Source organism: Megascapheus bottae, chromosome 3 (assembly GCF_031878675.1).
Source record: "Megascapheus bottae isolate mThoBot1 chromosome 3, mThoBot2.hap1, whole genome shotgun sequence".
Classification (NCBI taxonomy): Eukaryota; Metazoa; Chordata; class Mammalia; order Rodentia; family Geomyidae; genus Megascapheus; species Megascapheus bottae.
In genome coordinates this window covers 22844497-22858390 of record NC_143511.1, presented here as the reverse complement: position 1 = coordinate 22858390, position 13894 = coordinate 22844497, and the positions used below count along the sequence as shown (strand labels likewise).

Below are 13894 nucleotides of genomic sequence, written 5' to 3'. Positions count from 1 at the left end.
TTTTTAAAAAAAAGAGTCTCAGGTCCTTTTGTGCCTGGGCTGGCTTTGAACCTTGATCCTCAGATCTTAGCCTCCTGAGCTAGGTTTAGAGGTATGAGCCACCATGCCTCGTTTCAAATATCAGGTTTAACAAACAAGTATTCAAAAATGGAATCTCTATATGCAATCACTAGCACATAAATTTAAGAACAAAATTAAAATTAGGCTAAGAGTTTGTATGCCATAGATAAATATCGATCTATATGTCAATATATCTATAGAGTATATATCCCATCATAGATTTTTATGTGTACGTAGTTATATTTATAGCTCCAAGATCATGTCAATGACCTTGAGTGCTGGAGTATTGAGTCATGGCTCTTGTACTGTTTGGACCTAATATCCACATATCAAGGAGACCATGTAATTTTTATTATGCAGAGTTAAATATTATATATTATATATGACATGTATAATATATACTATATGCCTCTCAAAGTTTCTTATTGTACCTTTTACTTTTTGCTTTGTGGTGATAACCTTCAACAAGAAAATTACTTTTAAGCAAAATCTGAAGTATATAATTTTATTATACTGTTAACTGTAAGCACATGGTGATAAGATCTCCAGAATGGAATTCTTGTGTACAACTGAAGCTTTGTACTTCTGGCTAACTCTTTCCTCTTCCTCTCCCACAATCCTTGGTAGACACCATTCTATTCTTTTTTCTGTGAGTGTGACTATTTCCTCACAAAGGTGGTATCATATCATTTGTCATGTCCAGTCTGGATTATTTTACTTCAGATAGTGTCTGCAAGGTTTATCTACATCACTGTCCATGGCAGGATTCCTTCTTTTTTGGAGACTTGCTACCACTTCTCTGCTCAATTGAACCACAATTGCTTCGTCCAGTTCCTGTGTCCAGCAGGCATTTAGAGGGGATTCTAAGTCTTGACTATTGAGAAGAATGCTGCAAAGGACATGACAATATAGGTGTCTCTTGAGGATCCTGGCTTCATTTCCTGCGTGTATATGCTCAGACATGGACTGCTATGGTCAGATTATAGTTGCACTTGTAAATTTTTTTCAGAGACTTTTGTGCTGTTTTCTGTAGTGGTTGCACCAATTTGTATCTTTAACAACTGTATGCATTTCTTTTGCCAACACCTGGTATTTTTTAATTGTTGTTTTGAGAGTCTTACTATCTATCTTGGGTTGGCCTTCAATTTGAGATCCTCCTACAGTGAGCCACTGTAACTAGAGATTTAATTTTGTAAGATCTTTTTTCACTGAGAACTTTTGTGTTCTTAGAAACTTATTTATTGTGTGTCTGTTTCTCTGTTTATCTCCTTCCTTCTCTCTAGCCAATTCTTTCTGTTCATGACCATTATTAAGAAGATACTGACATTTTGAATTTAATTTAATTTCCCTGTACTTTTCTTTCTTGTCACATCTGGGACAATGGAATGGCCTAATTTTGCAAATCATTAGTTCATTCTTACTTAAGATAGTTTGTTCCTCAACAAGCAGCATTCTAGCCATCTGAGGCTAATTACAGTCAGTTTAATGTGCACTCTTTTTAGTAGTTCTGCTTCCTCAGTTGTAAATATTCACAGGGCACACACTGGGATACAGATGCTTTCCTAGCTGCTGGAGATCAAAATCATTTCCAGGGTATTTGCTTTTCACCTGGATGGGCGATCCTACTAGTACATTCAAGTTCTAGTGATCCTCTACTGACAGGTCCCTACCTGTCATTTTATACGATAAAATTTGGAAAGATTTGCCAGGCACCAGTGCCTCACATCCATAATTCTAGCTACTCAGAAAGCTGAGATCTGATGATTGTGTTTGGAAGTCAGACCTAGCAGGATAGTCCATGAAAATCTTATCTCCCATTAAACACCAGAAAACCAGAGGTGGTGCAGTGGCTCAAAGTGGTAAGAGTACTAGCCTAGACCCTGAGTTCAAACCCCATGAATGGCTGTGGAAAAAAAGGAAAGATTGATATATAAATCCAAAGTTCCTAAGTCTTTTGGCATTTGAGATTAAGTGATATCACTAGAATCTCATCAATTTTGTTTCAGCAGATGACTGTAGCCAAGAGGTTTGGAAGCCAAAACCTTTGCTTCTCTGTTACCTTCTTTCCTGTTTTGTTCCTGCTGACAATTGGACCTCTGACTCCTGTCCTGGTTAAGGAATTCCTCTCATCACACAAAGAAAGAAACTGTTGTAGAAAAAGTCAGGCACCTTCCTTAAAGTCACACAGATAATCACAAGCAAAACACAAGCAAGAACTCAGTCTGAAAGGTTTTCTCCACATGGAGAACAGAATCTGAGGAAATCCTGCCTGAGTACATCAGGTAGATCCATCTCAGGGTGAACTTTGGAGGCAGTGAGCAGGCCCCCACAGTGTCCATGAGGACAGCCTGCTCCTGGCCTCTCCTTTTCTCTAGGAAGGGAATGGTGGAGGTGCTATGTGGGGTCCTCTGGAGATGATGACTGAGCACCCTGGAGATGAGCCAGACTTCCATAAGGCCTCACTTTGTGTTTTGGAGGGCTTGTATCCCCTAAACGCTATCCAGATCTACAAATTATCTTTCCTATAAGGAACAGATGGAGGGCGGTTGGGAGACTTCCAATAGAAAGGAGAAGGACACAACGATTTAATTCTCTATGAACCGACCTTCAGCCAATCCTCCGCATGCACATACAATACTTTCCACCTCCTTTCCAAGTGGTTTCCATGTCTTGCTTTTCTAAAATTACTAATATTATCACCAAATGATATAGCAAAATGTGTTCTCTGTTCCTATTTCCTCTCAGATTCTTGTGGATGAATAAAATTTGCATTCTTCTTTTGTTATATGAATGGAAATTAACTAAAGAATAGAGGATAGATGCAGGTGATCAATCTGCCTGGTGAATTGGAATTCTGGCTGAATAATTTTACTCTGTAATGGATAGGGAAAAAACATCTCATTTGTTATCATTTATGCACTTCCAGATGTAATAAGACCCAGATATCCTTAAAGAATCATAAGAACTAAGGAATTTATTAGTAATCACATCTTATGAATTCTGAAATAAGAACTTTATATGAATCTAGGAAACCAGGTATCAGCTTTTCCTGCAGCATTAGTTTGAATATCAGTACTTTGCCATTTGCTTCAAGTATGTTACACATCAAGATGAACTAGCTTTAAATAAACACATTTTAAAATTAAAAACTAGAATTCTATTTTCATCTGTCTGGGCCATGCGACTTTTCTGAGCACATGCGATTCTGGGTTTTTGTGATTTATTTTTAGAGAAGAACTCTAAAGAATGGAACAACCACAGCTTGCTACTTTGGAACAATTCACACTGACGCATCCCTGATCCTTGCAGAAATTACAGGTGAGCAGATGAGAGCAGGATTTATGGGTACATCAAGCAAAGATAGCCAGATTATGCCTGGCAACAATGTAAATTTGATGGGCAGTCTTGCCTTTTAATTGCTAGGACTTTCACATGGAAGTTTTTTTTTCTTAGAAATAGTTATGTGTCTGTATATATCTTTGGCCCTGAAATTGTTTGTTTTTCATATATATATATATATATATATATATTTTTTTTGCCAGTCCTGGGCTTGAGCTCAGGGTCTGAGCACTGTCCTTGGACTTTCTCAAGGCTAGAGCTCTACCACTTGAGCCTCAGCACCACTTCTGGCTTTTTTCTATGTATGTGGTACCGAGGAATCGAACCCGGGTCTTCACGCATGCTAGGCAAGCACTTTAACCACTAGGCCAAACTCCCGGCCCTCATATATTTTTTATTGTAATTAATAGAAGGGTTACATTATATTCGCCAGATAGATGGTACATTAATTCACATACATTGATACCCTTTCTCATGTACTGGTCCCCATTTCCCTCCCCCTGAAATGTTTTTTATTGCTTAAATAATGACATTGTTTTTAATTGCGGCAGTTTATTATATGATATTATTGGCTGTTGGCTCCACACAGTTGGCTGTGTAGCTGCTGAGGGCACCATGGGACAAAAAAAAAGTGTCTTGTCCTTGAGAGTCAGACAGAATATTACATTGATGAATAATTTTAGTAACATGTAGATGCTGTTGCTAGATGTCAGACATGGTGTCAACTCAGCTCTCAATAGTCCTCTGAGACAGTGATTGGTGTCCTCATAGTACAGATGAATGAACTGATCCTCAGGGAGATTCCTTAATGTGCTCAGCATTACAGAGGTAGCAAGCAGAGCTGAGATTTGGTTATAGGTTGATGACTCCAAAACTTGTACCTAGTATAGTGTTTCTCACATAGGAAGTGCCTGGCAAATACCATGGCGAATGCACTTATTACACTGCTGATGGCTCAGAGAGTGTATGCCCAAGACCTAATGAGTGATGCTCAAAAAATAAATATTTCAGTTTTCAGAGGCAGAGCAAACCTGGGACTCCATCCTTCGGGAAATCATCATGGAGAAACCTTTGGTACAGAGGGAAGTCAGAGTGGGGAGAGACTGCAATGTCTCCTAGGCAGAGGAAATGAGATTGCAGAGGAAAGGGGACATAAATGCTCATTGTGGACAGAGGAAGCAGGGTGTAATGCTTTCATGGGTAAATGGATTCTTGCATGGTGGCATGGGGGAGGAGGCTGGGAAGGCTTTCTCCAATTGTGGAGAAAGTTGAATATGCATCAAAGACTGGAAGAAGGCTTTGAGCCACATGAGTGACAGCATAAAAGTGACACTGCAAGGAAGATGAATCTAACAGCCAGGTATTAAAATAAACTGTAGGGGAACAAGAAAGGCAGAAAGATTTGTGGAGCGTTTATGGTGACGTTGTGAAAACAATGAACATTGCCCTATGTAGCTTCAACTTTCTACTCTGAAATAGAATTCTTTGAGCACTTTTGATGAAGACCAAGTTCCTCAGGGCTGAGAGCTGTCAGAAACATTCAGTGTAATTCCCCAAAGATAGAAATATTCATCTGGCTACAGATAAGAACAGTAGTGCCTTTTTCATAGTATGGTGCTTGGTCCTCATGCACCTGCACATAGCGGGAGACCCTGGAGACATAGAGATCAAGTCCTGAAGCAAATAACAGGACACCCTGGCATAATTAAGCTCTTCATATATTATGATGCCATGTGAGGCTTTCTGTTTTGTTTTAGGGGCTTTTTTCCCAGTCCTAGGACTTGAAATCAGGGCTTGGGAACTGTCCTTGGGCTTTCTTAAGACTAGAGCTTGATCCCTTGAGCCACAGTACCACTTTTGATTTTTTTCTATTTATGTGGTACTGAAGAATTGAACCCAGGGCTTTGTACCTGCTAGATGAGCAGTCTACCACTAGACCACACTCCCAGCCCTGCTGCTGTGTTTTATGAAGAAGAAATTATTATATAATATATCTATTATGTGTAATATTATATTTATATATATATATATAAGGAGAGAGAGAGAAAGAGAAGAAAGAGACTCACTCCAAGGGTGTTAGTTGAGTAAGAAATAGGAGAAAAGTTGTGAGTTTGGACATAGAGAAGGAAAGAAGGTTATTAGGACATACCCTTAGAATTTGAGGCTGGTCTTTGCTTTACCATGTGATAAAATAATAATAAATGAAATTATGGCATCAGAAAAAATATAAAGTGTATAAGAAATGGAAAAACTGAACAAATATAAATCCAATTATAACCTGGCCAGTCAGGGTATAGGAATTTTGAATAAGCAGAAGGACCTTTACTACTTAGACTGAATAGGTTTTTGTTTTGTTGTTCTTAGGGCTTTGTTGGTGGATACTCATTTCTATTCTGATAATGATTTTTTTTGCCAGTCTTGGGCCTTGAACTCAAGGCCTGAGCACTGTCCTTGGGCTTTCTCAAGGCTAGAGCTCTACCACTTGAGCCACAGCACCACTTCTGGCTTTTTTCTATGTATGTGGTACTGAGGAATCAAATTTGGGTCTTTGTGCATATTAGGCAAGCATTCTACCACTAGGCCAAACTGCAGGCCCCTCTCATAATGATTTTAACTTCTGAGTGATTCTAAAAAGCTCATGGAATATATTATTTTTGTGGGAATAAAGCATGCCTTCAGTTTCTTGTTTGGTATGCTTTGCAGATAAATTTGGTCAGCGGGCATTTGTTGGCAAAGTATGTATGGATTTGAATGACATGGTTCCAGAATATAAGGAGACCACTGAAGAATCAATTAAGGAGACAGAGAGGTAAATTGCCTGGACATCTTTATAGTGGGAGTCTTCTGCCTCACTGATTGATGGGGTTTGATATGGGGAGAGAAAACCAGATATGGCAGTGATCTATTTGGTAGCTGCAATATCCTTTTTAATACAGTGTCTATAGGGAGTAGATAGTAAAAAGTTGGTAATGCATAACAGTAACCATTTTGCATTACCTCTGTAGTGCTATACTTAACCCCCATACAAATCTCCTGAGGCATGTCTTTTTTTTTAATGACTGAAGGAGCATTGACTCTTACATTGGCTAAATTATCTTTCCCACAGCAACCGCATTAGTTACCTCCCCAATACCCTAGTGAAATAGTGGAGGTAACTGGCTTGCAAAGGTGTCTTTGGGCTCACAGCTGTAGATCCCCAGGGCATGCTCCACTGGCCCCATTCTTTTGAGCCTCTAGTCATTCAGTACATCATGGTGCAGTAACTCTATCAGCCACTAAGTTGTACTCTGCCCTTGGAAATCAATGGTGATATTGTGAAAACCAGTAGCTGCTCTTTAGGGAAACAAGAAGCATCTACTTTGTGGGTTTTAAATAGTTCCAGGTGCATAGGAGTTTATGCTTCTAAAATCTGTGTGGCACAAAACCTATTGCATTTTTTTAGTCCCCCAAATGGAGCCTAAGTTAGTTTCACAACGTAGGTACATGGGAAATACTTCAGAAGTCCAACTGATTCTGTACTGTGATTTTTGTACTCCATCTTTAGTTACAAATGAGAAGGCAGAGTAATTACTACATGTTAATCTTTAATTAGGGGTGGTGAAACATGTGCAGCATTAGAAATGTTTGCATGGAAATCAGGACATGTAAAAAATCATCCTTTCCAAACATATATTTGAGAAATATTCAATATTCTGATTTGCCATCTGTTGCTTCATTTCAGATTTGTGTCAGAAATGCTTCAAAGAAATGTAAGTAAATTTGGTCCAGGTTTGCATTGGGAATGTATTTTTGCTAGTTGTGGGATTTGTTATTAAGGGATTTGATAGAGATTAGTGTAGGTGCCTTTGGCTTACTCCACACATGAAAAAGTATTTTCCAAGGAGCTTAAATTGTGGTCACAGTAGAACAAAGAAGTCAGCTCAGAGGAGTTAGTCATTAAAAAACACATGCATGCGTGTGCACACAGTACACACAGAAATATCTAACCCACGAAGATTGTAAATAGTGTGAAGATTTGGCATGCATATACATTCATATACATGTTTAATAAGGACTGTAATCATATTGATTAAATCTGGGCAAAAGATCCCTGATCCTACTCATCCTATAGGAGGGAAGGGTTTATTTTTGCTCAAAATTTCAGAGCTGTGAACCCAGGGCCATTTTGCATGTGATGGTAAAAGTGTGGTGTCCAGAAGGCAAAGAAAGAGAAAGGAAGGAAGAGACCCAAGGACAACATATACCCTTCAAGGACACACTTATAGTGACTTGTAACCTCCAACGGGGCCCTCCCTCCCAGTGTTTTCACCACCTCTCAATAATGTCATTAGCTGGGGACTAAAGCTTTCAACACATAAGCTTATGGGGAATATTAAAAACTAAACCATATGAAAATCCCAATCCCTGCCCAGTTGAGAGTCATCATCTCAAGGCAGCTTTCCCATCCCCCATAGTTTTCCTCTTCCTCTTCGAGGACCATTTGATTTTATAGGAGTGGTCTCTGGAGAGGATAGGGCTGCCTCTTCTTCCTAGACACAGGCTGTTGATGCGTGGAGTCTGATCTGGAGGTCATGGTGATAGTTAGTCTTACCATTAATTCTGGCCACTGTCCCTGCCTCATGCTGTCTGAAGCACAGGCCATATTCACTCTTTTTCCTGGTCACTGTCTACTGTGATCTATACATATCTGACATATCACAGGACCACCAGCATCCCCTTTACAGTATTTTAGTATTGATGAGCCTCTGACAACAATGCTACTTCCTACCAGGCTGGTGGATGGCTTAGACGGGCAAATCTGACCCTTGCTTTACCTCCTGTTTACAGTCTGCTTGAAGACCCACAGTGATGCTTAGAATGCCTTCACCTTTGGGGAGGATGAGTTGAGGCTCTGTAGATCCATAGTCTCAACACTCCTCTGTGATTCCTGTTCTCCTGCCCACCCTTCACCTCCAGTCATACCAGAGCCAATCTTCCTGCTAAATTGTTCTCAAGAAAGCTGTGGTCAGCGCACCCACTCCTGACGTAGTTGAGGGTAGAAGACGTCACCTCACTCATGAGCACTCAAAACTCGTTTTCTGCTTGCAATGTTTCCTAAGATCAGGTGCTCAAACATATTCTGAAATGCTGATGGAGGAAGCCGGAGGAGTACGTCTCGCACTAAACATAGCAAGGAAAAATCTATTTTCAGCTAAGAGCTAAATTCCATGAAACATAACACGTTTATCACTACTTAGAATTGCCCTCAAAACATAAAGGATATAAATCAACTTGCTAGGTGATACGCAGTTGAGTATGTGCTGCCTATTCATGCTGTCCACATATCAATTAAAAGCATATTTTCATCCTTTTCCACTCAACTTCAAGTTCTGTATCCCCAAAGATGTACACGTGACTACACAATACACAAAGAAAAATAGACTCTTAAAAAAAAAAACCCAGAAACTTAAAAGAGAAAGATCTCTTGTTTTCACATCTTAGAGTTTAGATGTATATTATATGCATATAATTTTATATAAATATAAAGAACAGGGGAGCTCACTGGATACTGAAGGAAGTGAACTATGCAACCCTTGTGTGGAGATAGGGGGGAGGGGCTGGGAGGAAATGAGGGACCAGAAGACACTGTATGGTAAGGAAATGTGCTCATTACCTGACTTGTGTAATTGTAATCCCTCTGTACATCATCTCTGTAATAATAATAAACTAAATTACGTTTTTAAAAGAGGAAGAAAATGGAGCTGGACACTAGAGGCTTATATTTATAATCTTAGCTTCTCACAAGACTTCTATTTTTTCCAGTATTCTAGGGTGAAGCCCATAGTGACACCCCGTTTTTCCCTTTCCTGCACTGAGACTTTGATGGGTGAACTTGGTAATATTGCGAAGAAACATGATTTACACATTCAGGTGGGTATTTTTGTTCCTTCCACTGTCTGGACCTGTAAGATTTCTCAGCATTCTAAATTATAATCTCCAATCATCTCCAGTGTTCTGCTGAGATCTATTTTTGAAGCATTTCAGGTCAGGATATCTTTCTAATGTCACATAAGTCAACTATTCTTAACAGCGATAAAGATATTTGTATAAGTGATAGCAAGATCAGGGACAGAGGACCTTTTCTTCACTGGATATATTTAAAGTACTTCACTTTTGGGTTGATACCTTCTTCGGTATTCTATACTTTCATTCTTAGAGGAACCAGCTATTATTTTAAAAATATTTAAGTCTAATTCCTACTTGACAAAAAATGCATTTAAAAGTCCTTTTGTTCTGAGTTTCTTAATTTGAGATCAGGAACAAAAAAGCATATCTTACTTTATCATTAAGCTGTTTCAAGTTAGCAATAAAACTCCTTTTCAAAAATTTTACAGCTGGCTTAAAATTGGGAACTCCCTTTTTCAATCTAAGCTTAATTACATACTGTATTAAAATGTCTCTTCTGAAGGCTGATAATCTTAGAGAGAAGGGCAAGTCAGGACAAAGACAACGTTCTAATTCTTCACCATTTTGCTGAATGGTATTATTTATTCATTTGTTGTTTTTTATATAAAGATTTGATTTATACAAAGATTTAGGTCCCATTAACTAGTCCTGCTTATTATTATTATTATTATTATTATTATTATTATTGTGGTAGATATCATTTGAGTCCTGGATTTAATTTCACAGAGCTATCTACTGGCAATAAAATTCAAAGTTTAAATGATAGTTCTACTTTGGAAACAGAATGCTTCTTTTCTTTAAAAAGAAAAAATGGAATGCTAGCCTTGAGAAAGTTCAAGGACAGTGCTCAGGCCCTGAGCTCAAGCCCTGGACTGGCAAAAAAAAAAATCTTTAAAAAAATGGAATGCATTTGAAATTTGATAGGGAAGGGAGGAAAACCAAGACGGGGGTGGGGGTGGGGGCAGGGTAATGGGTACCAAGACATGTGAAAGGGTATCAATGTATGTGAATTAATGCACCCTCTATCTGGCAAATATCATGTAACCCTTTTATTAATTACAATAAAAATATATTAAAATTAAAAAATGGAATGCATGATATTGTTAGCCATAGAGGAAATTCTTTCTCATTTTGAAGTACCTGATTGTTTAGATTGTAATTCTGGAGAAGAAATGTGTAGATTTCCACTGACTTTGATGGAGTTTTCTCGGCATAAATCATAATTTGGAAATATAATAATTTAAAACTGTGTTTAATGCATCTAATCAATTGGCTAATATAACTTAACTTACTGTAAATGTGTATATAAATGATATTTATATACAGTTGGGCAAAATTCCCTAACAATGTTTATTTTGCAATAAAGCAATAATTATTTTTCACACATTAAAAAAATGGAATGCAAATAATACTATAAAATACATGGAAATAAAAATGTGTAAGTCATGTAACATTGATCTAGTCCCATAGACTTCCCAAAAGTCTAAACCCTAATTACCATAAACATGTATACAGCTGGGTGCTGGTGGCTCAAACCTATAATCCTAGCTACTTAGGAGGCTGAGTTATACAGGGATCGTGGTTCAATTCCAGTCTGAATAAGAAACTCGTGAGACTCCTATGTCCAGTTAACCACCAGAAAAAAGGAACTGGAGTTCAAAGTACTAAAGCAGTAGCCTAGAACAAAAAGAGCTCCAACTCTGAGTTAAGCACCAAGACCCACATATTTACTAAAAGATATGAATTATGAATTCTCTGGTTGCCTTTCTTTTCTTTCCTTTTGGTCAGGAATAGAGCTTGTCATATAAGATTCAATGCTTGTTTTTGGAGAACTGCTATATTTTCTTTTAGTTATTGCTATGAGTATTCTATGATAAAAGAGAAATGGAACTGCCATTTTTGAAAGTGTCTAATTGCTCATGAGTTATTTCTCATAATGTATATTTCACACCAATTGTTCTGAAATTATTTTTGTTTTAGACTAGGTGTTGGGGTAGTTGCTCTTAACTCTACACTGTCTCAACCATACACCTTGCTCTTGACTATACGCCTCGGGGTGGGGGGTGGGTATGGGGAAGAAAAGTGGGAGAAAAATATGGCAAGGAGTAACAATCTTCAAGGCAGTAATGTACTCGTTACCTTATGAATGTAACTGTAACCCCTCTATACATCACACTGAAAATAAAATACAACTTTAAAAAAAAATACTTTAAACCCTCTCAGATGTTATGTTGCTCTAGAGAAAGACCCGGATGGAAGCTGAGACTTACTTGTTTTGCTTTCATGTGCATTCTTATGGGTTCTCACTTTGACAATAGTTTTATTGTTCAGCTCAATTAGTTTTGAATTGTTTTATGCAGATGTCATTCAAAAAACACAGAAAAGAGACAGACTGGGGCCAAAATCTGAATTCCAGTGATGTTTCATCCTGAAAGGAAACTTGTTTATATCTTTCTATGGACTGGATATTCTGTGAATTTTCTTTTTGGTTAAAAAAAAATCTTTAAGGTCGGGAGTGTGGCCTAGTTAGAGAGTGCTTGGCTAGCATGAACAAAGCCTTGGATTTGATATGTGGTATGGTAGCTGGAAGTGGTGCTGTGGCTAAAGTGGTAGTAAGCTCAAAAACAGTGTTTGGGCCCTGAGTTCAAGCCCTAGGACTTGCAAAAAAAACATCTTTAAGTAGTTGTGCAAAGGAGTTGCCATTTAGCAAAGCAGCTTATGAGTGCATTTTGATCAGTGTTACCTCTTTCAATATTCTTACTCATCCCTCACAATCTATCCTGTCCTTCACTTTTCTTAATTTTGCAGGACACACATTGAGTATTTCTTTTCTTTTAATATTTTTATTATCTTTAGGTAGTTGTCCAAAAGAGAGGCCATTCAACAAGGCAGTTTATGAATGTAATGCATCTTGACTAATGTCATGCCTTTCCTCAGTCTTACCCATCTCTCCCAACTCTCCCCTTCCCTCACTTTTCTTACACCCTGTAGAATATACACTGAATTTGTTACTTCATCCTCTCCCCACTTCTGTGAATTTTTTAACACAAAATATAAATGATACGTTAATAGCTAAAGGAATTTGGAAGCTCACACATCTAGCTGGACACTTTTATTTCAGAGATGAAAAAGCAGAAGCCCAAAGAAAGTAACTGACTCCCTAAAACACATAACTAAGCTCAAAAGCTGGACTAGAACTCGTTTCTTTGCTCAAATTCCAGTTTTCTTATGAGCGAACCTCATTTTCTGTCTTCTTAATAAACTCTGTGATCTCTTAAGGAACTGATATCAGAAGACAGGTCTTCAACAAATAACTAGGCTGTTGATTCTCTTGAAAAAGTACTCTATTCTTGGTTGGAATTTCAAAACGCTGCTGGAAAAATTTGTCTTAAGGTATTTTATACATATATACCATCATGTTCATGATACTCAACTTTCTTTATCATACATTATTACATATATGCATATAATAACTCTTGTTTTTCTTACACTAGGAGTGATAAATCAGCCACACTATTTTCCTGCAGGAAGTATATACTTTCTAATATGTTATTGGAAAAAAATGAGAATATTTTCCTCTTGCAGAGCCATATAAGTGAAAATCGGGATGAGGTTGAAGCTGTGAAAAACTTACACCCCAGTTATAAAAACTACACAGATATCTATGATAAAAACAATCTTCTGACAAATAAGGTAAATTCTCTATTATTATGGAATCTATATAAAGTAGGACACATCTATCTAAATTTAAAAATTTCAGTGATTAACTTCCATAGTATGCATACCTATATATTTTCCATACTAGAGTAAAGCCAGTGTGTGTATGTGTGTGTGCGCGCGCATGTGTGTGTATGTTGTATATGCATGTGCATGTATACATGTGTATACATGTGTAATTAGTAGATCATGGAATTTCATCCTCCTCCATACATCTAAAGGCTTTTAGATTTTTAGAAAGTAGGAATGTCATTTGGTCCAAGGACATTTTGACAGCACCATTACTGTGCAAATGTATCTTCCTTTGAGTTAGAAGGTATAACCTAGAAAGAATGCATATACAGACTTCCAAGGAAGGATGTGTGAAATAGTTGTTGTAGAAGGTAGATATGTAGATACAGTTTCTCTCAGAAAACACTAAGATTGAGGGGCACTGGTGTCTCACACCTGAAATCCTAGCAACTCAGGAGGCTGAGATCACAGTTCAAAGCCAGCCCTGGCACCAAAGTCCTTGAGACTCTTATCTCCAACTAACCATCAATAAACAAGAAGTGGTGCTGTGGCTCAAGTGGTAGATCACTAGCCTTGAGCTAAAGAGCTCAGGGAATGTACCCAGGCCCAGAGTTCAAGCCCCATGGCCGACCAAAAAAAAAAAACCCCACTAGGATTCATATACTGAATTCTCAAAATTACTCTTCTTGGAGATAGTAGAAGAGCTTCCTACTTTTTATTTTTAAGTTCAGGATTTTAAAAAATATATGCAATTATATTGCCTTTATAAGTAATTAAGAGTAATGTGAATGATCTCATCTCATCACAGCAATATATCCTT

At 37.8% G+C, this 13894-nt stretch overlaps 1 protein-coding gene across 1 annotated transcript in view; it reads left to right on the top strand.

The window, feature by feature from the left end:
* The window catches only part of Gda (guanine deaminase), a 74622-nt gene that overhangs the window by 40598 nt on the left and 20130 nt on the right, over positions 1 to 13894 (top strand). Inside the window, exons 4-8 of the mRNA XM_090329641.1 lie at positions 3291 to 3378; positions 6103 to 6208; positions 7121 to 7148; positions 9202 to 9309; positions 12931 to 13038. Coding sequence (XP_090185767.1) covers positions 3291 to 3378; positions 6103 to 6208; positions 7121 to 7148; positions 9202 to 9309; positions 12931 to 13038 — 438 coding nt within the window. The remainder of the gene's footprint in view (positions 1 to 3290; positions 3379 to 6102; positions 6209 to 7120; positions 7149 to 9201; positions 9310 to 12930; positions 13039 to 13894) is intronic.